The 24,198-nt window shown below is 42.4% G+C and overlaps 1 protein-coding gene across 6 annotated transcripts in view; it reads right to left on the bottom strand.

The window, feature by feature from the left end:
- The window catches only part of SLC35F3 (solute carrier family 35 member F3), a 391,027-nt gene that overhangs the window by 89,590 nt on the left and 277,239 nt on the right, over nucleotides 1–24,198 (bottom strand). For 5 of the 6 annotated variants that reach the window (XM_033938617.1, XM_033938612.1, XM_033938613.1 and 2 more), the window contains exon 6: nucleotides 8,267–8,356. In XM_033938617.1, the coding sequence (XP_033794508.1) occupies nucleotides 8,267–8,356 (90 nt within the window). Of the gene's footprint in view, nucleotides 1–8,266; nucleotides 8,357–24,198 lie in introns of those variants that run through there. The other variant, XM_033938619.1, reaches the window with a different exon arrangement.

The following is a 24,198-nucleotide window of genomic DNA, read 5'->3' as shown; positions in this document are numbered from 1 at the left end:
CCTAGTCGACATCGAGGCATGAAGCACCAGTCGACGGTGTTTCAAGTTTCAAGTTTATTAGTTTTTAATATCCCGATCATAAAACAAATATCTGACCGGTTAACAATAAAATTTAAAATAGGATAGAAAGAACTAGTTGTTGGTGTATTAGAAAAATTAGAGAAAACATATAAAACATGTACTGACAAACCTGACCTTGAGGATGAGTAGGGAGGAAGGGAAAAGTTACATAATATTAGAAGAAATGAGATAGAGGGAAGGGATAGAACATGAGGGATAAGGGTGCATGGTATAAAAGATATGCGCTGAAGTAAAGGTTAGTTTTGGGAAAAAGATAAATAAGTAAACAAAGTAGAGATTAAGATTTGTCAAAAGCATCTTGAAATAGGAAAGTTTTAAGATTAGTCTTAAATTTTGGTAAATGAATTTCATCCCGGAGAAATTGAGGGAGAGAATTCCATAATGTGGGGGCAGTTATAGCAAAATTAGTTTTCCTAGTATAGTAGGATTCTTTTAAAGATGGAATGAAAATGAGTTTTTGGTCAGTAGATCTTAAGGAACGGGGAGAACTTTGGGGTATTAATAATTTATCAAGAAATAAGGGCAAATGGGAGAGTTTGATTTTAAAAGAGAGCACGGTGAGGCACAAAGCCCCAGGCGACGTCGAGGCACCAAGCCTCAATCGACGGCGATGCACCAAGCCTCAATCGACGTCAAGGCACATAGCCCCAGTCGACGTCGAGGCACAAAGCCCCAGTCGACGTTGAGGCACAAAGCCTCCGGCGACGGCAAGACACAAAGCTGCAGTCGACGCCGAGGCACCAAGCCTCCGTCGACGCCGAGGCACCAAGCCCCCGTTAACGCTGAGGCACACGTCTCAGAGGACGGTGAGGCACAAAGCCCGAGTCGACGTCGAGGCACAAAGCCCGATACGACGGCGAGGCACAAAGCCCCAGGCGCCGTCGAGGAACAAAGCCTCAGGCGAGGTTGAGGCACAACGTCCCAGGCGATGACGAGGCACCAAACTCCAGGCGACGGCAAGGCACAAAGCCCCCGTCGACCTCGAGGGACAAAGCCCCAGTTGAGAACGCCCCAGTCGATCCCAGGCGATGGCGAGGCACAAAGCCCCCGGAGACGTCGAGGCACGAAGCCCCAGCCGACGTCGAGGCACAAAGCCTCAGTCGATGTCGAGGCACCAAGCCTCAGTCGACGGCGAGACACAAAGCTGCAGTCGACGCCGAGGCACCAAGCCTCCGTCGACGCCGAGGCACCAAGCCCCCGTCAACGCCGAGGCACACGTCTCAGAGGACGGTGAGGCACAAAGCCCGAGTCGACGTCGAGGCACAAAGCCCGATACGACGGCGAGGCACAAAGCCTCAGTTGAGGGCGAGGCACAAAGCCCCAGGCGCCGTCGAGGCACAAAGCCTCAGGCGAGGTTGAGGCACAACGTCCCAGGCGATGACGAGGCACCAAACTCCAGGCGACAGCAAGGCACAAAGCCCCCGTCGACCTCGAGGGACAAAGCCCCAGTTGAGAACGCCCCAGTCGATCCCAGGCGATGGCGAGGCACAAAGCCCCCGGCGACGTCGAGGCACGAAGCCCCAGCCGACGTCGAGGCACAAAGCCTCAGTCGATGTCGAGGCACCAAGCCTCAGTCGACGTCGAGGCACAAAGCCCCAGTCGACGTCGAGGCACGAAGCCCCAGTCGACGTCGAGGCACGAAGCCTCAGCTGACGTCGAGGCACAAAGCCCCCACCGACGTCGAGGCACCAAGCCCCAGTCGAGGACGAGGCACAAAGCCCCAGTCGAGGTCGAGGCATGAAGCTCCAGTCGACGTCGAGGACCACCAAAGTCGTTCAGAAGTCGGCACCGTACCAATGAAACTGGTAATGAAGGTGCAGCAGTGCGCTCCATGAGGGCAACCTCGAGAAGAGTATTCCCATGAAAGGAGGCACGCTTCGAAGGTCTCCGCGAGGCAGGCCCGACTGCACGCGATGCTCGGAATGCCTGAGACTCAGCCGGCGGCGTTACCGAGGTAACACACCTAGAAAGAAATAAATACTTACCGGGGATCGATCCGATCGAAGGAAATTGGGTCCCGGCCATTCAGCTCACACGAGGTGAGCCCAGAGAGAGGCCAGGGAAAAAGAAACACAGCTGCAGCCAAACGAGGCCTAGAAGCATGGCTGAAGCCCGAGAAGGGCCTGCCAGTGGAATCACAAGAAAAAATCCTTTATATTTTTTTTTTTTTGAAACAAAGAAAATACACGATAAATCAACAACGCACAGCGACTCCCTAACAAAATAAAGAAGCCGCGGTGCTAGAAAGGCACTTAGAAGAATGCAGAGAAGAGAGACAGGGCTTTCTGGCTCCGCGGAAAACTAAGAACTGAGGACCATGAGGAGGGGATGCGCCCTCTAGTGGATCAGGAAGGCACACACAGGCGTGGTGCAGCACTAGCAAACTTGAAATCTTCAATCAAGTTTGCTTGAAAAGCTGTCCGCGTCGGGGCTCCGTGGATGACGTCACCCACATGTAGAGAATATGCTGCCTGCTTGTCCTGGGATAACTTGACCATTCTCTGTTTTAAAAATGTTTCCATGAATTTGCTTACCACAGATGTCAAACATACCGGCTTGTAATTCCCTACTTATTCCTTACTTCCAATTTTGTGGAGAGGGACCACATCCGCCCTTCTCCAATCCTCTGGTACCACTCCCAACTCTAGAGACTCATTGAAAAGGTCAGCAAAGCCACCAGAACTTCGCAGGGTGTCGGTTTATGCTAAGGAGTGGAAGGCCTTTCAACATTGGTGTGCCCAGGACCAGGTAGACCCTTATTCAGCTCTGATCTCACTAATTCTTGCCTTTCTTCAGGCTAGTTTGGATAAAGGCCTCACTGTGGCTTCTCTTCGGGTCCAAGTGGTCAGGCTCTCCTATTTTAGATCCCAGGAGGGTTGTTCCTCCTGTTGTAGCTAGATCCTTGAAGAGGGCTCTTTGTGTCAGACCACCAGTTGAGCATCCTTTCCCTTCCTGGGACCTTAACTTGGTATTGTCTAGCCTTACCAAGGCTCCGTTTGAGCCCCTTTGAGATGCTTCCCTCTTGGATTTGACGCTCAAGACTGTTTTTCTGGTTGCCATTATTTTGGCATGTCATGTGTCTTGTAGAGACCCCTTCCTCCGTATTTCAGAGGCAGAGGTTTCCCTTCAGACAGTTCCTTCCTTCCTACTGAAGGTAGTTTTGGCTTTCCATGTTAATCAGGAAGTGTGTTTGCCTGCCTTTCAGCCGACAGGTTCCAAGACATAGGACCGTCTATTGAAGAAACTGGATGTGTGCAGAGTTCTTTTGCATTATCTAGAGCAGTGGTTCCCAACCCTGTCCTGGAGGACTACCAGGCCAAATGGGTTTTCAGGCTAGCCCTAATGAATATGCATGAGAGAGATTTGCATATACTGGAAGTGATAGGCATGCAAATCTGCTCCATGCATATTCATTAGGGCTAGCCTGAAAACTCGATTGGCCTGGTGGTCCTCCAGGACAGGGTTGGGAACCACTGATCTAGAGATCACTAACGAGTTTCATCTCTCTGATCATTTGTTTGTGCCTGACTAATTCAGTTAAGTGGGTGCTACCGCTTCCAAGGCCACGATTTCCAGATGGAGCCATAAGGCCATTGCGTCAGCTTACATTCTTGCTGGGAAACAGTCCCCTGTTTCTGTCAAGGTACATTCTACCAGGAGTATGGCTTCTCCATGGGCTAGATCTGTTTCTTCTGAGGAGATTTACAGGGTGGCAATGCGGTCTTCACACGCTTGCCAAGTTCTACAGAGTAGATGTAGCGGCAAGACAGGACTCTGCCTTTTGGTCCTCGGCCAGTGCAGCAAGCCCACCCTAGCTTTTTGGGACTGCTTTTGTATGTCCCATCTGTCTAGACCCAGACCTGCCTGCTCACTTATTGCACTGGGAAGAGAGATTATATACTTACCTGGTAAGCTCTTTTCTAGTAGATAGGTGAAACATTCTAGACTCCTGCCATGTCCTTCTTGCACCTGCTTACAGTTTTCAGTCTGTTTATGCTTCTCCGAGCTGATTCTTGGATGCCTGTCAGCCCTTGGGGGCTGGGAAGAATTTGTATATATGTTTTCAATTTAATGGGGAGTAGTTTCTGAGCTCCTGTGTTGGAGGTTAACGGTACTGTTTAGTTACTTTTTGAGCAGAACAATTTGTTTAAGCCTGTTGCCACAGGTGCCTCTACTTCACGTGTATTTGGTGGTTCTACGTGCTTGGGTATTAACTGTAGATGGAGCTAGAGAGCCCAGTGAAGTACAACAGAGGCAGAGTGAAAAATCCAGAGTGGATTCCTTCTGCAGCAGCATGTGGCTATGGGGAAATAACCCATCTGTCTAGAACACAGGTGTCGAAGTCGGTCCTCGAGGGCCACAATCCAGTCGGGTTTTCAGGATTTCCCCAATGACTATGCATTGAAAGCAGTGCACGCACATAGATCTCATGCATATTCATTGGGGAAATCTTGAAAACCCGACTGGATTCCGGCCCTCGAGGAGGGACTTTGACACCCCTGGTCTAGAATGTCTCATCTCTCTACTGGAAAAGAGCTTACCAGGGTAAGTACATAATCTCTTTTTCCAGCTGTATATTCTAGCAAATATAAGTGCACTCCTGCATGTCCTTATAGGTTTTTAACTAAAGGCTCCACATTCAGCAGAGACTTCTGTAAAATACTGCCAAAACTGAGCATGCCATAACCTGGATGTCTGAATTCCAGTCTCAGTGTTCTATATAAAATGGGCCATCACATGTGTGAAAACAGTTTGCACAATTTACAATTACATAAACTGAGACATGCCCGACTGCTCTAAGCAGTTCACCTTTCTTGTTAAGCAATGTAGGTTGTTCTGTAAATCTCTCTAATATTTGAATTTACTAGCATTTTCATCCAAATTGGATTCCAATATCCTTTATAATTTTATCACTCAGATGGGTTATGGGTAATGTGACCATACGTCCCGTTTTGAACGGGACCGTCCTGTTTTTAGATCCCTTGTCCCATTGTCCCCACACATAGCTTCGGGACACCGAAATGTCCCATTTTCAGAGACAGCATCCTGAAGCTGTGCACTGGGACAAGGGGACAGGCGATCGTTTTCCCTTCCTGCTGTGCCAAAGCCAGCCTCCCTCCTTCCCTCTCTCCAGCGCCGATTAAACCCCCGGTCCACCGCCACTACTACCGCATGCCGCCCAGAAAAGGAAGGTCCAGGTACCAGCCCACAAGCCTTCTTCCCGACGTCAATTCTGACGTCGGAGAGGAAGTTCTGAGCCAGCCAGGCAGCGATTGGCTGTCCCAGAACTTCCTCTCCGACATCAGAATTGACGTCAGGAAGAAGGCTTGTAGACCGGCGCCTGAACCTTCCTTTTCTGGGTGGCAAGCAGCAGCAGCAGTGGCGGTGGATTGGGGGGATTGAATTGGCACTGGAGGGAGGGAAGGAGGGAGGCAGACAGGCAAGCTGGCTTTGATGCAGCAGGGAGAGAGGGAGGGAGGCAGGCTGGCTGGCTTCGGAGGAGGGGATGGGACAAATGCTGGAAGGCAGTGAGGGGGATATAGGAAGGAGAGAGGGAGGAAGGAAGGAGAGAAAAAGGCAGAGAAAGGGGGGTTGTAAGCAGAAGAAAGACTAGAGAGAGAAAGACCTGGACCAAAGGGGAAAGACAGGAGGCACTAAGGACATGGGAAGGGGCACTAAGGACATAGGAAAGAGAACTGGTGGCACTAAGGACACAGGAAGGGGCACTAAGGACATAGGAAGGAGGCACTGGGGGCACTAAAGACATAGGAAGGAAGGAGGGAGGGAATAGAAAGGGGCAATTGTTGGGCCTGAGTGCAGAACGAAAGAAAGAAATGAAAGAAAAGATGCACAGTCAGAAGGAAACGCAACCAGAGACTCATGAAATCACCAGAGAGCAAAGATAGGAGAAATGATTTTATTTTCAATTTAGTGATCAAAATGTGTTCGTTTTGAGAATTTATATCTGCTGTCTATATTTTGTACTATATTTGTCTATTTTTCTATAGTTACTGAGGTGACATTGCATATTTTAAAATCATCTGCCTTAACATCTTTGAAAATCCCCCCAAATATAAATGATAATTAACATTTTTTCTGCATATAGTGTGCTTTGTGTTTTTTATTTTATTTTATGGTTAACATTATGAATTAATAAGATATTATATATACATGAAAAATGAATGGAACAAATTGGGGGTGGGATTGGGGGCAGGACTGACAATTAATAGATGTCCCGTTTTGATGAAAAAATAAATGGTCACGTTAGTTATGGGCCATGCATCTGATATCCTGCCTTTCTGTAGTACAATTATTAATTTTTTGTCTTAACAAAAACAGCTACACACATTTTTGCATCTCAGGACTTAAAAGAGCATTTTCAGGTTGGGGGGGGGGGGATTGTTTGTTTGTTTGGTAGATGGACAGACTCAAAGTTACCACAACTGCAAAATTTCACTTACACTCATGAATAAGTTTAGAAATTTTGATTCCAAAATGCCTTCAAAATGTCAGGGTCCTCTTTTCTATCATTCTCCGTAGCAGCTCATAAAATTAATTGCCACATCCTTGTCAATGACACAATCCTGCATCTCTCCCTCCTCTAGCCTGTGGTTCGGCACCCAAATCACCCTCCCCTCACGTACCTTCAAACTTGTCTTATAAAGCAGCAGTAGCACAGCAATACACCTAGGCCAGTTGTGGCCTGCTCTGGAGCACTTCCTCTAATTCAACTTCCTGTTTGTACATGACTGAGATAGGTCAGATGGAGTGCTCTGTAACAGGCCACAGGCGTCCTAGGTATATCTGAGCACTGCCCTATAGAAAACAAGTTTGAAGACTAATTGAGGGGGGAGGGGATTAAAAAGCTGAACTGTGGGCTGGTGGAGGCAGGTGAGGGACAGATGTCAGGCAGCACACTGGTGCTAGGGGGGTACACAGACTGATGCTGGATAGTGGGAGAGAATGATGGAAGAGAAGTGATGTTGGACCCAAAGGTGGAAGGAAGAGGAAGAGGGAACAAATGTAGGTTATATTTGACTTATATGTGGGTCAAAGCATTTTTGGCCATTTTCAGTCCCAAAACTGCATTCAGCTTATATGTCAGATCAACTTATGCACAAGTACATTAATTGGCCGTGAGAGCAGCAGAAGGAAAAGTCTCCCCTCCCCCAACAACCCCTGCCCCCGTACTTTAAAGTTGAAGGATGGCAGGAGGGATGCCCACTCCCTTCTGCCAGCAGATCGTCGGGGTCCCACAACAACCTCCCAACCCCCGCCCTCCCCCCGTACTTTAAAGGTGAAGGACAGCAGAAGGGATGTCCACTCCCTCCGGCTGGCAGGCCCACCCCTTCTTGGTATATCCTGGGAAAGGCCTAAGGCCATGATTGACTCAAGCCTTAGATACCAGAGCCAATCAGAGCCTTAGGCCCCTTTCCAGTGCATCTTGGGATGGAAGAGAAAGGCCCTCCATTTTAAAGAGTAGGGCTTACTGGCTGGAGGGATGGGCATTCCTCCTTCAACTTTAAGGTATGGCGGAAGGAGGGAGTAGTTAAACAAAAAAGGCAAGGACGGTGTCTTTTCAACCAGTGGTAAAGTCTGATCAAGGAAGGAGGGAGTAGGCATCCCTCCTGACAGCCCTTGGGGGAACATCGAACGGCCTTGGGTGGGAGGGAGGGAGGAATCGGGGACTCTTTTTTTAATTGGGGACTTTTTGTGGTGAGGTCTGAGCTGTCAAGCCTTACTTTCCTGTCAGTGCCCGAGCCAATCAGTACTTCTGGAAAGTAAGCAAGGTCTGACCCTGCTAGAAAATTTTGCTTGTAAATGTAGTACAATGAGGTTAGAGAATCGCCCATAAAGTTTAGAGAATTGTCAGAGTGCTTGCTGTTAATGACCTCATTGTAATACATTTGCATAGAACAATTAGAAGCTGCTAGGAAGCATGGAAAAGAACACGATGAGCCATTCTGAGAATCGGCCGGTAAAATACTTGGATGCTAAACCGGCTAGGACTGGTTTAGCTTCCATCATTAAATGCATGGTGAGAATCTGGCCCTACACACAGAAGCTTATGACATAGGGTTGACTCACCACATTTGCATTTTTATATTTTTCATTTATTCTAGCCTTTAAAAGTGAATATTAAATTTACTTTTGGCATATATATAAAGCAAAACATAAATCTTACCAGCATTTACAGGTACACTCAGCACAATTCCAAGGGATATCAAGGTGGGATATGTAATGGCAATTCCAAAATTTACTAGAATATTGAATGCTGTAGAAAGTAAAGAAATGTGGTTCTCATTATTGCTGCTATTTTAACGGTGTAGCTCTTAGATAATAAAATGATAGGCCAATACACATCAAATTTCCTGAGTTGTATACATGGTAAAATATCTGGAGATACTCTATAGAGGGTTTTTTTTTTTCTCAACTTGTCAAAAAAGATATTTGGATTATTAGATCAAGTGCTATTCAGCTGTGTCATATGGAGACTTTTCCAGACTGTATTACAGAGAGAATTTGTTTATACAGCATTTCCAAAAATTAAGGTGCACTAAAAAGAATATTACTATTAAGTGGAGAGAACAAGTAAGTCTATGAAGAAAAAAATATATACACTTAATCAGGTAGGAGATATGACTACCTCGACAAGTGGCATTGACCCAGGTCATACCTGCATTTTCAGCAGCATTATTCAGATAGCACTAGGCAGTCTGTAGTTTTTAGCATTATCTGGATAAAGCCTGGGTGGTCCAGCATTTTTGCTGGCGAGGGGTGATAGATGGAGAAATGGGCATGGGGCTGGTGGGCAGTGGTGAAACTTGCTGCACATGATCCGGGGTATGAGAGAGGAATAAAATGTTGGATGTGCCAGTAGAGGGGGTAGGAGAGATGCTTGGATCTCTCAAGACAGATGGACAGAGAGAGAGAAAGAGGGAGACATATTGCCAATAGGGGTGGAGGAGAGAAGAAGAAAAGTTAGACTCATGGAGGGACAGAGAGAGAGAGAGAGGGAGATGTTGGTTGGTGAAGGGAATGAGATCAGGAGAGGAAGCGTGCAGGAGGCAGAAAGAAAGAAAGAAATATTGAATGCACAGTCAGAAAGAAATGCAACCAGAAACTCATGAAATCACCAGACAACAAAGGTAGGAAAAATAATTTTATTTTTAATTTAGTGATCAAAATGTGTCAGTTTTGAGAATTTATATCTGCAGTCTATATTTTGCTCTATATTTGTCTATCTTTCTATAGTTGTTACTGATTGCATATTTTTAAATCATCTGCCTTGACCTCTGAAAACAAATATAAATGATAATTAACATTTTCTCTGCATACAGTGTGCTTTGTTTTTTAATTTTGTGATTACCATCATGCATTTATACAATTATAAAGCACTAGAAGACACGATATGTATTATTATGTATTTATACGATTATATTATAGGCACTAGAAGACACAATATGTTTTCGGTAATGGCTCCTCAACTGTGGAACTCATTACCTCAATATATTAGAGAAGAAAAGGATCTTACTTCTTTTAAAAAATATTTAAAAACCTATCTTTTTAAAGATGCATTCAACATTTAAATTTTAGACATCCGACCATATGCTTTAGGTTTTTAACTTTTTACCCTCCCTTTCGTCTTTCCCCTTTTTGTTTATTCTCTCTAACAAAGAATTGTAACTTTTCCCCCTATCCTCCTTGATTCATGTTTGTTTTAAACTTGTAAGTCTGATGTTATTTTGTTGTTTTTCACAACTATGTTTTTTAGAAAGTTGTACATCGCTTAGCAAATTGAATAAGCGATTCATCAAATATCAATAAAAACTTGAAACTTGATATTGTGTGTATATGAAAAATGAATGGAAGAAATTGCATTATAATTAATACTGTTGTTATAGGGGTGGGGTCAGGGTCAGAGCATGAGCAGGTCAGGGGCGGAGCTTGGGCAGGTCAGGGGCAGAGCTTGGGTGGGGTACTCAGTTGGTATTTGTTAGGCTTAGGGAGTACTTGGCTTGAAGTTCAGAAACACTGCTGTAGGGGGGGGGGGGTCTCTGCAGTAGGAGATGCAGGGCTGATGCAGAAAGTCATATACTAGAGCTGTGCCCAGGGTTACCTAACACATGTATAGTGAAGAATGTTTGTGCCCAGTGTGGTAACAAAACATGCAAATAAGCCATGTGAACATGAAAGAGTATGCCAGGCACCTGTACACGGGATTCCAGCCAGTGATGTACCAAGGGGGGTGAGGTCCGCCACAGGTGCACGCCCCAAGGGGGTGCACAGCTGGTCACCCACCGGGGAATAGGCTGCCACCGGGGAAAGGCTTCCACTGTCGTCATTGGGAACAAGCCGGCCGAGTTCTCCCTTCTTTTCTTCCCTGCAGGGCCAACCAACTCTCGCCATCCGATGTCAATTCTGACATCGTAGAGGACGTTCTGGGCCAGCCAATCACTGCCTGGCTGGCCCGGAATGTCCTCTCTGACGTTAGAATTGATGTTGGGCGGCGAGAGTTGGTCGGCCCTGCAGGAAAGAGAAGCAGGGCGAACTCAGAGCCAGCCTGTTCCCAATGGCGGCAGTGGCAGCCTATTCCTCAGTGGCAGCATTTTACCAATGGAGGTGGCATGGGGGAGGGGAAGGGAGGGAGAAAGAAATGGGGGGGGACACGAAAGGGAGCCAGAAAAAAAGGAGGCAGGGTGAAACAAAGAAAAAGAAAAAAATGGGGCACGGAGAGAAAGAGAGAAAGACAGAGAGAGAGAAAGAAAGGGGGCATGGAGAGAGAAAGAAAGAAGGGAGCAGGGTAAAAGAAAGAAAGAAATGGGTCACGGAGAGAGAGACAGACATTGAGAAAGAAATGGGGCATGGAGAGAAAGACAGACATACAGAAAGAAAGGGGGCATGGAGAGAGAAAGAAAGAAGGGGGCAGGATGAAACAGAGAAAAAGTTGGGGGAGGTAATGAGGTCTGGAGGAGAGGAAGCATACAGGAGGCTGAAAGAAGAGAAGAAATATTGGATGCACAGTCAGAAGAATAAAGTGCAACCAGAGACTGATGAAATTATCAAACAAAGATAGGAAAAATGATTTTATTTTCAATTTAGTGATCAAAATGCGTCCGTTTTGAGAATTTATATATGCTGTCTATATTTTGCACTATGGCCCCCTTTTACTAAACCGCAATAGCGGTTTTTAGTGCAGGGAGCCTATGAGCATTGAAAGCAGCGCAAGGCATTCAGTGCAGCTTCCTGCGCTAAAAACCACTATCACGGTTTAGTACAAGGGGAGGGGGTATATTTATCTATTTTTGTATAGTTGTTACTGAGGTGACATTGCATAAAGTCATCTGCCTTGACCTCTTTGAAAACCCGCGGAATATAAATGAAAATTAACATTTTCTCTGCGTACAGTGTGCTTTGTGTTTTTAAAATTTTATTGTTGGTAGATCATTTTGACTTGGCCACGAAGGTAAGGGGGAGGGAGGGGAGCTGCTGAAAGACATCTAGTAATCCTTGCAGGCTTGACTGTGCAGGGAATTATTTTTGTAAAATCATGTTTTGTTATGTGACTGGCATTATTTAGACTTTAATTTCTATGAATGAATAGAATGAAAATGATATAAAATTACTTGCTTGTTTTTATGTGCATGCACTGAAGGAAAGTGGAGAGAGAGTGGGCTGAGGACGCTGAAGGGAAATGGGGAAGAGAGAGTGGGGAGAAGACGCTGATTTATAAATTGACAATTGTACAGAATATTGTTTCTTTTTATACTTTAATATAAGTTCAATATAAAACAATTCAAGGCTTGTGTGGATGGAATCAGGTGGTTTGCGGGGATGGGGACCGAGCTTACGGGGATTAGTCCAATAAAATGGTATTTTCTTATTTCTCATTATTTGTTAATTTGTAAAGTGGTGATTGTTATGTATAAGTTTTTTCAAATTTACATCTAATGTCTTTATATTTTGCACAGTATTAGAAGACATGTATTACTGTTTTTGTGGTGCTGTAGTGTTGCATTGTATGCAGCGTCTGATTTCTTGGCGGTTCAGTTTAACTTTGTCTACATATTTCTATTTTTAGTTTGTGATTATTCCCTATTGGGCGAGGGTGTGTCTGTCTGTGTGTATGAAAGGGACAAGGCTTTCTGATAGCATCGACTGTACAGGATCAATTGACTGTGCAGGATCTGGCTTGTTTAGTTTTACAATGTATGTGTTGGTGTTCTAGTGCTCACTGCAGTGTTTAAGATGCTGCCTTTTCCTAGGTACACTCTTGTTGTGTGATATGTGAATTGTTACTAAAAATCATATTGGCTATACCTAGGGCACACTGCCCCACACGTATACCTATGCAGAGTACAATAAAACATACATAATCCAGCAGACTAAAATAATATACCATCATTAAACATATAAGCACAGCAGGATTCATACACTCACACCATTTGAAATGCCTGTACAAATAAATGTATTTTTAATCGTGGTTTTTTTTTAAATAAATCTTTATTCATATTTTTTTTAACTCACAATAAGTATAACACAAATACAATAATTTTATACTTTAACATTACATATTATATAATCAAATTATAGCTTTCATCAAATATCCCCCCTCCCTTATATCCAACAATTAATCATAAACAAAAGAAATCATAAAATATTTCTACCCCCACCCTGGACTTGTATAAACAAAAGGGAATTAATATTTATTCTATGTAATAATTTCAATCTTTACAGTATCTTGTTAATGGCTCCCAAATAACCTAAAATTTTAAATCCCTGCTGTATAGCAATTATCTTTTCCATTTTGAATATGTGGCATAAAGAGTTCCATCAAAAGCTGTAATTCAGCCTCTTCCAATTTTTCCAATTATTTGTAATTTGTTGTATGGCAACCCCTGTCATAATGAGCAGAAGCCTGTTATTAGAGGATATTTGGCTTTTAGCCCTCATTGACATGCCAAACAATTCAGTGTCATAGGATAATGCCACTGGATTTTCTAACAAATTATTTATTTGACCCCATATTGATTTTCAAAAAGCAAGAATGAATGGACAATAGAATAACAAATGATCTAATGTCTCAGCTTCAAGATGACAGTGCCAGCATCTATGCAACAGAAAAAAACAGGTTTGTCTCATAGATGCAGACACTGTACATCTCATCCTCCAAGACCAAATTTGTGGCCATTGAGATGCTTAATCTCAATGCTCCAAATGTCCCTAAGCAGGTTGGTGTCCCAGAAAGTCTACCTGAAAAAACAAAAAAGGCAAACTATACTTATCACTAAGATTTTTCCATTCAGGGAATCCTATCTGAATGGCCTGCTTCATTTATAATTTTGTGATTTATTAAGACCATATTTATGTGAAAAGTCAAGCAGCTTACCATTAGAAATAACATCATATAAAGTACGTATACCTGCCTTCATCCAATATTTCCAGATTACCTTAAATCCGCCAATTTTAATCTTGGAGTTTAGCCGTAGGGTCTGATACTTTGATTTAAATATTGAAATAGGTGTTAAATTATTAACATATCTTAATGTTTTCCATGTATCTACTAATATTCTATTTTCTTTATATAACCTAGGCATTTTGATACTGACAACATGTCTTAATCTCAAAGGAAACATGAGTTGCCATTCCAACGTCAACCAATCTGGGGATTCTTCCATGAGCTCAGGGAGGATCCAGTTTATACCCTGATGCATAATATAGACTTGATGGTACCTATAAAAGTTGGAAAAATTTACCCCACCCTCCGCAATCGGTTTTTGTAGAGATACCATGGCAATTCTTGCTACTTTCTCCAGCCATATAAATTTTGTCAGAATACTATTTAATTTCTTGTAAAAAGACCCTTGGAAAAACACTGGCAACATACCCATTTGGTAACAGACTACAGGCAGAATCATCATTTTAACTGTTTGGACTCTCCCTCACCAAGACAGATGTAATGGGTTCCAATGCTTACACATTTCTGTGACCTTCAGTGATAACAATTTTTCATTGACTTTCATAGTTTCTTCCAGTGTACTTTTTATCAAAATACCTTAAATATTTTATACCCTCTTCCTTCCAGAGAAAAGGAACTGTATCAAATAATCCTTTTGTACAATATACATTTAGTGGAAGAACCTCTGATTTACTCCAGTTTATTTTGTAACCAGAGAATTTTCCAAATCTATCAATCAGATCCAGTAAATGTGGAATGGTGATTTCAGGATTCCTCAAATGAAGCAATATGTCATCCGCATAAGCAGAGACTTTATATTCCTGACCTGTATAAGGAATACCCTGAATCTCCTTTGCCTGCTGAATAGCCAATAACAAGGGTTCCAATACAATGTCAAAAAGCAAAGGAGATAACTAACGGACACCCTTGTCTAAGACAAAAACGTTCAGAAAACTTATTATTAATGTATAATCTTGCATAAGAGGAACTATACAAGGTCTGAATCATTTGTATAAATCCAGAACCAATACCAAACCAGTCCATTGCCTGATACATGAAGGTCCATTCCACACGATCAAAGGCCTTCTCTGCATCCAAGGATACAGAGAAGGCCAGATCTTTCATGGTTTTTGTTAGATTTAACATGTGAAAGGCCAGTGTGGTGTTATTTGATGAATGTCTCTGAGCAACAAAACCAGTTTGGTGCATACCAATAATATAAGGGAGAGCCTTGGCCAAGCGCAAAGCCAATAACTTAGCCAAAAGTTTTCCATCTACATTAATCAAAGAAAAAGGCCTGTAATTTGAAACCAATGTAGGATCTTTATTTGGCTTCAGTAAAACTATAGTTAAAGATTCTGCCATAGTTCCGCTATGTTGAGCCTGATATAAATTTAATAGATGAAGTAATAGGGTAATTTGAAAAGATTTGTAAAACTCTACAGTGAACCCATCACCACCTGGAGCGGATCCAACTCTAAGGAACTACAATGCTGCTTGCAGTTCTTTCATTGATATATGCTCCTTAAGACTTCCCTTTATATGCTCAGGAATTTTTGGTCCCTCAATTCATTTTAAAAATTCTAAACCTTCTAGCTCCTTATTTGAATAAGGCTCGGAAGAATACAAATCTTTATAAAATCTTAAAAATTGTTTTAAAATCGTTTCAATTTGAGAATGAGTTTCCCCATTCTCATCATTGATAGCCATAATTTTTACTCTCTTTTTTTTAGCTTTAAGGTAATTAGCTAGCATTCTCCCTGCTTTATTCAAGTTTCCATAATACAGAGCCTGTTGAGAGGAAATCTCATTGTATTTGTATTTAACTTTCAAGAGGGCCTGCAAAGTATTTTGTTCCCACTTCAAGGCCAATTATGACTCCAAGTCCTTAATCTTTTGTTCCAAATTAGAAAATTCCAGTATATGGTTTTTCCTAACATGTGCCGAATATGAGATAATTTGCCCTCTTATGATAGCTTTGAAAGCATCCCATAATGTTTCTGAAGATATTTCCTCTGAGGCATTGATTTGAAAATATTCATTCATTTTTAATTGAAATTCTTTAATAAAGTTAGAATCTGTAAGCAATGTATTATTGAACCGCCACACAGGTCTATTACAATCTTGTTCCTCAAATTTTAAGTCCATCTAAACTGCAGCGTGATCCGATAGAACAATTGAATCTATGCCAGCTTTGGTTACCTGTTGAACTAATTGATCTGATACAAATACATAATCTATTCTTGTAAATGATTTATGAACCTGGGAGCAAAAGGAAAATTCACGAGCATTAAAATGGAGAATTCGCCATATATCTTTTAATCCACAGGTTTGGACTAAATTATCCAATTCCATTTCAAAATCCTACTTGGTTTTTTATCCAACAATAGGTCCATAACAGCACTGAAGCTCCCAGCTACCACTAGATTAGAGGCAGCCAGTGGCAGAAGTACCTGTTGAAGAGTCTTAAAAAATTCTGTTTGATTCGAATTAGGGGCATAGATAGAAAACAGCATCAGAACATGTTTCCCCAAGGTCATCCTTACCTGAACCCATCTTCCTGAAGGATCTGCAGACATAAAATGAAATACATTTTTTATGAACTAAAATAGCCACTCCTGCTTTTTTGCCCACAGCTGGCGCAAAAAAACATTGCTTGACCCATTCACCCTCCAGTTTTTTAGATTCCCCCCATATTCAGATGAGTCTCTTGTGTCATACATATATCGGCATCTTGCTGCTTTAAAAAATTGAGCGTTTTCTTTCTTTTAACAGGATGATTGAGGCCATTAACATTTAAAGAAAACAATTTAAATTTCATTGTAAAATTTTATAGAATAGAAACCATAATAGTATACCATATACATTCCGTACATACAACCTTTGTTCAAAACACGTCCATAACCCCTAAAACCCCTCCCCTTTCCCCATCCCCTTTATCATACGATCATTTGAAGACATTTATTTAGACTAGCAGCTATGTCCCTCCCCCAGGCAACCAAATTAATTATTTTCTCCTATATAATTAAAATTAATGAACCCCTATACACTAAAAAATTTTCAGAATACCAAAATAAATATATACAGTAATTGTGTTTTAAGAAGTGGATAAATAATTAATAAATATTACAACAGCATTAATTCATTTCCTACCTATGTGGAATTCATTAATGAAATTAAGCAAATAAATATGACCATTTATCTCTACACCCCTCCCCCCCCCTAATAAGCTATTAAACACCTTCCTAGCAATGAGACCTAACATCTGAAGTTTTAGGAGCATATATCAGGGAATAAATATAAGGTCCAAGTGCAAAAAATAAATATTGAAGTATATTAGCAGAGTATATAGAGTTTCTACCTATATGGAAATTCATGAAAGTTAGGCAGAGTTAGGTCCAGGGAGGAGTGTGAGGACCTGCAAAGGGACCTGGACAAGCTGGAAGACTGGGCAAACAAATGGCAAATGCGCTTTAACGTGGAAAAATGCAAGGTCATGCATATAGGGAAAAAGAACCCGTTGTTCAACTACAAATTGGGGGGGGCATTGTTGGGAGACAGCAGACTTGAGAGAGACTTGGGTGTGCTGGTGGATGCATCACTGAAGCCATCTGCACAGTGCGCAGCAGCCTCGAAAAAAGCCAACAGGATGCTGGGCATCATAAAGAGGGGCATAACAACCAGGACGTGGGAAGTCATCATGCCATTGTATCGAGCAATTGTGTGGCTTTAATATGTTCTTTAACATATAACGCTACTCCACCCTCCCCTTTTCTTCCTACCCTGTCTTTCCTGAACAGATTATAGCTCGGTATAACTACATCCTAGTCATGGTTCTCCATGAACCATGTTTCTGTGATCATCGCTATATTCAACTTCTCTTCTTCCATCACACTTCTAGATCCAGAATCTTGTTTCCCATACTTCGAGCATTAGTATGTACTGCTTTCCAAACATTGCTCCCTTTTCTTATTCAGTGATTTATTTACCTGAGGGCTTATACTCACCCGGGGGTTATGATCACCCTGCTCCATCACTTCTCGTTTAAAGCCCTCTTCAGTAGATTAGCCAAAACAGATTGCACCACTGAAAGTTTGCATTTATTATTATTATTATTATTATTATTCTTTATTCTTATATACCGCCATACCCAGTGAGTTCTAGGCGGTTTACATCTAGGCGTCCACATCTGGAATACTGCGTTCAGTATTGGTCGCCGCACCTCAAGAAGGACATGGCGGTACTTGAGAGAGTCCAAAGGAGAGCAACGAAACTGGTAAAAGGGCTGGAACACTGCCCATACGCCGAGAGGTTGGATAGGCTGGGGCTCTTCTCTCTGGAAAAAAGGAGGCTCAGGGGAGATATGATAGAGACCTTCAAGATCATGAGGGGCTTAGAGAGGGTGGATAGGGACAGATTCTTCAGACTGAAGGGGACAACAAGTACGAGGGGGCATTCGGAGAAACTGAAGGGAGATAGGTTCAAAACAAATACAAGGAAGTTTTTTTTCACCCAAAGGGTCGTGGACACTTGGAATACGTTACCGGAGGAAGTGATCAGGCAGAGTACGGTACAGGGATTCAAACAGGGATTGGACGGATTCCTGAGGGATAAAGGGATCGTGGGATACTGAGGGAGGAGCTGGGATGTAACACAAGTATAGAAAGCTAACCAGGTAATAAGTATAGAAACCCAACAGGTCGTGCATGTGCAAGACCGGAGGGTTAGGACTTCGATGGGAAGATAGGACTTCAATGAGAAACCAAGGTGGCAAGGGAGCCCCTTCTGGTGATTCAGACAGGTCGTGACCTGTTTGGGCCGCCGCGGGAGCGGACTGCCGGGCAGGATGGACCTATGGTCTGACCCGGCGGAGGCATGCTTATGTTCTTATGTTCTAAGTTGCATGAACCAATGGATTTAATTATTTTAACCTTCTCTCTATTTCACTAAAGTTAATAACATAGTAACATAGTAGATGACGGCAGATAAAGACCCGAATGGTCTGCAAAAAATTTTTTTCTAAAATTAACATTTTACCCAAAATCTACTTATATTTCACAACTACAGGAGACAATGGGGTCCTTTTATCAAGCTCCGGTAGGGATTTAATGGGCGTAATACCACGTATTAAACTGCCTGCTGCGCTAGCCGCTAACGCCTGCATAGAGCAAGCGTTAGTTTTTTAGCCGGCCGCGGGGGTGATGAAATGTCTGACACGCTAACCCCACTAGCTTGGCTTGATAAAAAGGCCCCATTATGGATAAATGGGTTCCTATGACACAATCAGTTTCCTAGCATCCTCATTCTTATCCTACCTATGATATCAAACTACAACTTCTCTTTAGGACCCCACATCTCTCTCACATGTAAATTTGAAACTAATAAAGCATAAAGTTCCAGAATCCTACTTGCTTCCCATCAATAACAACATCTATCTTTTAAATTTCCCTCCCCTCCTCCATACACATCACTCTCACTATTAATCTGCCAACAAGGCAGGCTTTTGAAAATAAACCTCTAAACAAAACACACAATTGTTATCCTAGATCACTTATATTTTAAAGTACATAAGTTCATTCTTTCTGCTTTCTACCCACTCTTCATCCGGTTCAGCAGGTCCATTATACCAGTCACCTCTAGCCCGAAGCACATTGTTAAATCTGAGGGGCTGTGGAGGAATGTTTAAATTAGTGATTTTGAGGTGTTTGTGGGGCTAGTAGTGTAGCTAGTTAAGGGGGAGAGTTTTGTGAGTGGCTCCGTTTACCTCCTTGCCATTGTTTGCTGCCTGCAGGCTACGTCGGGCAGGGCTGCCGCTTGGTAGTGGTGGCCGCGGCATTCTAGGAGATTGGAAGCAGCCCCTGGTTTGGGCTGAGTGAGTCGTCAGCTTAGCGCTATTGGAAGCGCTGTGTTCTGCTTTCTTTGCTGCTCTTGCCGGCAGGTCGCGTCGGAACAGGATTGGTATGGCGTCAGAGCCCTACTCGAGCTGAGTGAACAGTGAGGAATAGGAAGTCAATGACAAATACGAGCCGCATCCAGAGAAGCAGGGGTCCTCAACCATGGAAACAAAACAGAGGCGAGTAAGGGAGCATTCCAAGTACACTGCTTACTGTAGGCCGCAGAACCAGTTCCGCCCATCTCTCCCATGTTACTAGCTTCTTTTGGATGTAAAGTAGATCCAGTGCACATCTGCCACGACAGCCCACGCCCCCGAATCTCCAAGTCCAGCCACACTCACCCCCTTGCATCTAACAGGATCTCCACCAAAGGCAGCAGCATGTGAGCAAAATCAACAGGCTATAGAGGCTTAAACTAACAAGTCCATAGAATCACAGGCTCCATAACAGAACGAAGACAGTTGAAGCCCCTTTTGTTGCTCTGCCCACCTCTCACCTCATTACCAATCCTCTCAGACGTCAGATATAATTCTGCATATATTTAATGTAGCAGCTTTATCTTCTTTTAAGTATAGAATCCTCACTTGTTGTTTTGAATGGGGGGGAACCTGCTCATAGTTCCATTACAGTTTAAAATCAATTGAGACATCCAATTCCAAGTATTAAAATAAATTAGAATCAAAACATTAAAACTCTTCTTTACTTCACTTAAATTCAGAGACCCACATAAAACAAATATAAAGTTAAAAACACATGTTCCACAGCCCTTAGGCATAGCGGGTCCGCCCATCTCCACTAACCCTAAGGTGTGATTGGCCCAGGCTCTTAGGCACCTGGGCCAATCAGGCCTTAGGATTAGTGGGGATGGGTGGACCTGCTATGCCTAAGGCCTGATTAGCGCAGGCTTCTAGAGCCTGGGCCAATCAGGCCTCAGACTTAGCGGAGATGGGCTGGGAAGGGGCAGGCCCATCTCATTTTGATGAGGCGGGCATGTTGGCTGGACAGCAGCAAGACCCGTCCAGCTGGCCAGCAATTTAGAAATTAGTTGGGGGGGAGGTTAGGGGAGTTATTGGTGGATCGTTAGCATGGGGGTCCGGCTTTCTGGCAGGAGGGGTCGGGCACCCTCCTGCTGGCAATCAAGAGTTTCGGGGGAGGGGGCGGCATTCCAGCAGGAGAAAGATGAGAAGGAGAAAATTTGGATATGGTGGTGGGACAGATTGAAAGGGATGCAAGAGGGAGGAATGTTGAACATGGTTATGGTTCTAGGGAAACGTGTAGGGACACTTAAGCTCACCCAAGGCTGAGTATGGGCATGGCCTTGGGCGAGTTTTAGCATCCATACTCGTCTCCCTAGAGCCACAACAGATGCCTGAAATGTAGGCCTCCCAGGATGCACCAGGAAGGGGAAGGCTCACCATTTTGAAGAGACAGGCCTGCCGGCCAGCCAGAATATATAAGCATTCTTACGGCTAGCCTTTCTTCAACAAAGATATGGGATAGTGACTGTGTGGTGGGAGTCAGGGTGGGCTTAGAGGTGTCAGGAGGGTGTTGAGGTTCGGGGGATGTCGGGAGGTTTGAGGTTTGGGGGTGTCAGTGGTTGAAGTGTGTTGGCAGGAGGGAGTTGGTATCCCTCCTGCCAATGGTGCTTCGGAGGATTATCGGGGGTTCAGGAGGGTCGGTGGCAGGAGGGAGTGTGCATCCCTCCTGTCAATTTTGGGGGGAGGTGCTGGGGATCACCTGCTGCAGCCGGCTCAGCTTATCACAGCAGGGGTATTTTCCCCCTTGTCAGCTGAGCTGGCAAGAGTCCTGCTGCCTTAGCTGATATGGAATTCTCTTGCAGCGATCAGCTGATGGCAAGGGATTCTTAAGCAAAGATAGGTGGCTGAGTCACTAAAGCTAAGGTGTGATCCTCTAAACGGTGCCTGTACAGAATCATCCACAATGTGCAGAGGATTGACCATTAGAATGTCTAATCTCTAATGCGTATCCTTTCTCATGTGTAGAACTTGATGAGATTAAGATAAGGTGGTTGTCTTTGATGAATGTCTTGAATTCAGAAGTTTTTGGGCAATCCTGGGATTCTAGTGGTATTACAATTCTGTTGTATTGACACATAAGGCTTGAGATGATTTCTTGTATTTTGTTGATTGCCTGGAATCATGTGCCTGGTGGTATCTGTAGAGGAGCAGTAAGCCGATAGCGCTGGATTGGTTGGCTGCCTCATCTTTCAACTTGCATGTCATGTATTCAAGGTCAAGTTGTATTTATGAGTATAGTAAAGATATGTGTAATAAGCTTTTGTAGATAAGGGGCTAAGCCTCTTTTAGATGGTCTAGGTATAGGTAACACTGAGACAAGTATATTGAAACCAGATATACTGATATCACTAATGAGTAAGATTGTGAACTTCAAACACCCAAATACCCAAATCATCACTAGTTCACAACCAACCCGTTGCAGGCTGTTTTAATGAAATGTTGAATGTTATTTATACTCAGACTATAATTTAACAAAAATATTTAGCTTTCACACGACGGAAGCTCAGCCGTTTTGCTAGTTCATGTTGTTTTCAGGGGTTAAAGACTTCTATAGTCTGTTGTAACTATTTGAACAACCTCAATCACCCAATCCAAGATTGCATGATAATTATAACTATATAACTATTGTCATCTAAAAGCATAGCCAATTGCTGACTAAATTGAAATACTTCTAGTGGGTGGATTATATTAGCCTAGCATTTTAATTTTAAAAAGGATTATTTATCTTTTGTTCTTAGACAAAATGGCAATTTTTAACAAATACCAACTGATATTGGGGGTACTGTATCTAATCTGTTATAGAAGCTGGTGCATTGATGAAAGGCTCCCTGAACCAATTCCTATTCACCTCTCCTGGCACAGGCCAACTAAGATGATCAAACCAACTGGTTCCCACCAGTTCTTACATGATTGTTTAAAACTAGGTCCATTACAAATCCAAGTAGTAAATACCACTCGTAAATCTTTTAAACCATATAGAAACAAGACCAAAGATAGAAATTTTAAAAAGTTAGAATGTATTGAAACTCCCACTCCAACCAATTATGGTAATTTTAAGGAATACTATTTGAACACTGGTTCTGTGAGAAATAATGATTGGATGGTGCAAAAGAACCCTGACTTCCTATTTCTGACAGAAACATGGCTGGTCTCTGATACGGATATTATTATGCAAGAAATTTTACCACCGGGATATAAAATACTTCCATTATCAAGAAGTTGGAAAAAAGGGGGTGGTTTAGTGATTATTTTAAAATAATCTTTTGATTATAACAAGATAGATTTTAAAACTATGGAAAACCTGGAAATACTAACTTGTAAGGTCACTAATGCCCAATTAGAAGAGCCATTGTTTGTGACATTATTTTATATCCCTCCCAAAAAATGGATGAGCACCAGAGAGTTCTTTGAATTTCTCAGTATAAACACCTTAAAATAATCGTATAACATGTTATTGGGTGACATAAATATACATTTAGAGCAAGTGGGAAAATCAGAAGTGACTGAAATTGATACCTTTTTAACAACTCTTAGTTTTTCAATGCCAGACACAGAGGAAACACATGAAAAGAGTCACCAACTAGACACAGTTACTTTTTCACAAAAAGAAACCCCTGACCCAAAGATTCAATATTGTATAGGTGCCTGGGAAAAATGCATTTGGTTAGCCATTACATTTGCAATTTTGATCTACGTTGCAAAAGAAGCCATCCCCGCCAAAATACAGAAGCAAAAACACAAAAATAATTACCAGTCGAGGTATTGTAAATCCAATAGAATTCTGAGCTCATTACAAACTATATCCCAAAACTGAGGAAATACAGGACTTCCCTACAAGATGGGGAAAATTTAATAAGGAAGTGTTAGATCAATTAGCACCATTCCAAATTTACAAAAAGAAAGAAAGAGTGTTAAATGAGAGGTTAGATTCAGAACTACTAGTTTTCAAACAGGAACTGAGAAAACTGGAAGAATTTGACAAAAAACAAATAAAGACAAAACAAATTGGAAACTAAAGATGAAAAATATAAAATTTTGATTAAAAACACTATGCACAGAAAATCGGTACATCAAAAATAAATAGTAAAGAACTGTTTAAGCTGGTAAAAATGTTAACAGATACTACTTAGGTCCTGAAAAAGGATAACGAGTGCATTCCATCGGCCAAAACCCTGGCCAATTTCTTTAAAAATAAAATTGTAGAACTAAGAACAGCTATACCTTCGCCCATATCCAACACTGAATACCAATTTGGACTTCAAGAAAAGGAGTCCAGGGTAGACATGCTCTGGAACCATTTCGAGTTTCCAAATTGGTAACAATTTTTAATTTTGTTCAATAAATATACTAAGTCAAACTGCTTACTGGACAAATATTCCGCCAAGATCTAATAACTGGAAAAATCATACTAGGTTAAACTTTAATTTTTGGTGGAATTCATTATGCCACATATATAGAATGGAAAGATCAATAGCGACACAAAATGGAAATTATAATAATTTTATTAAAATATGGGAGCCATTAGCGTCTTTTTGTCATGATTAAAAGCCATTTTCCTATTAATAAGACATCATATAATAATAGGAGGGGGGAGGGATACAAATATAGGTTTCTTTACATGAATGAAGGGTTTTGAGGGAGGGTGGGGAGAGGGTTACATCTATATGTTTAGAGTATAATGATAAGATATACAAGTGCATTGATTCATTGTGTTTATTATGATTAT

Source organism: Geotrypetes seraphini, chromosome 3, assembly GCF_902459505.1.
Source record: "Geotrypetes seraphini chromosome 3, aGeoSer1.1, whole genome shotgun sequence".
Lineage (NCBI taxonomy): Eukaryota > Metazoa > Chordata > Amphibia > Gymnophiona > Dermophiidae > Geotrypetes > Geotrypetes seraphini.
This window is presented reverse-complemented; position numbering and strand designations above follow the sequence as displayed.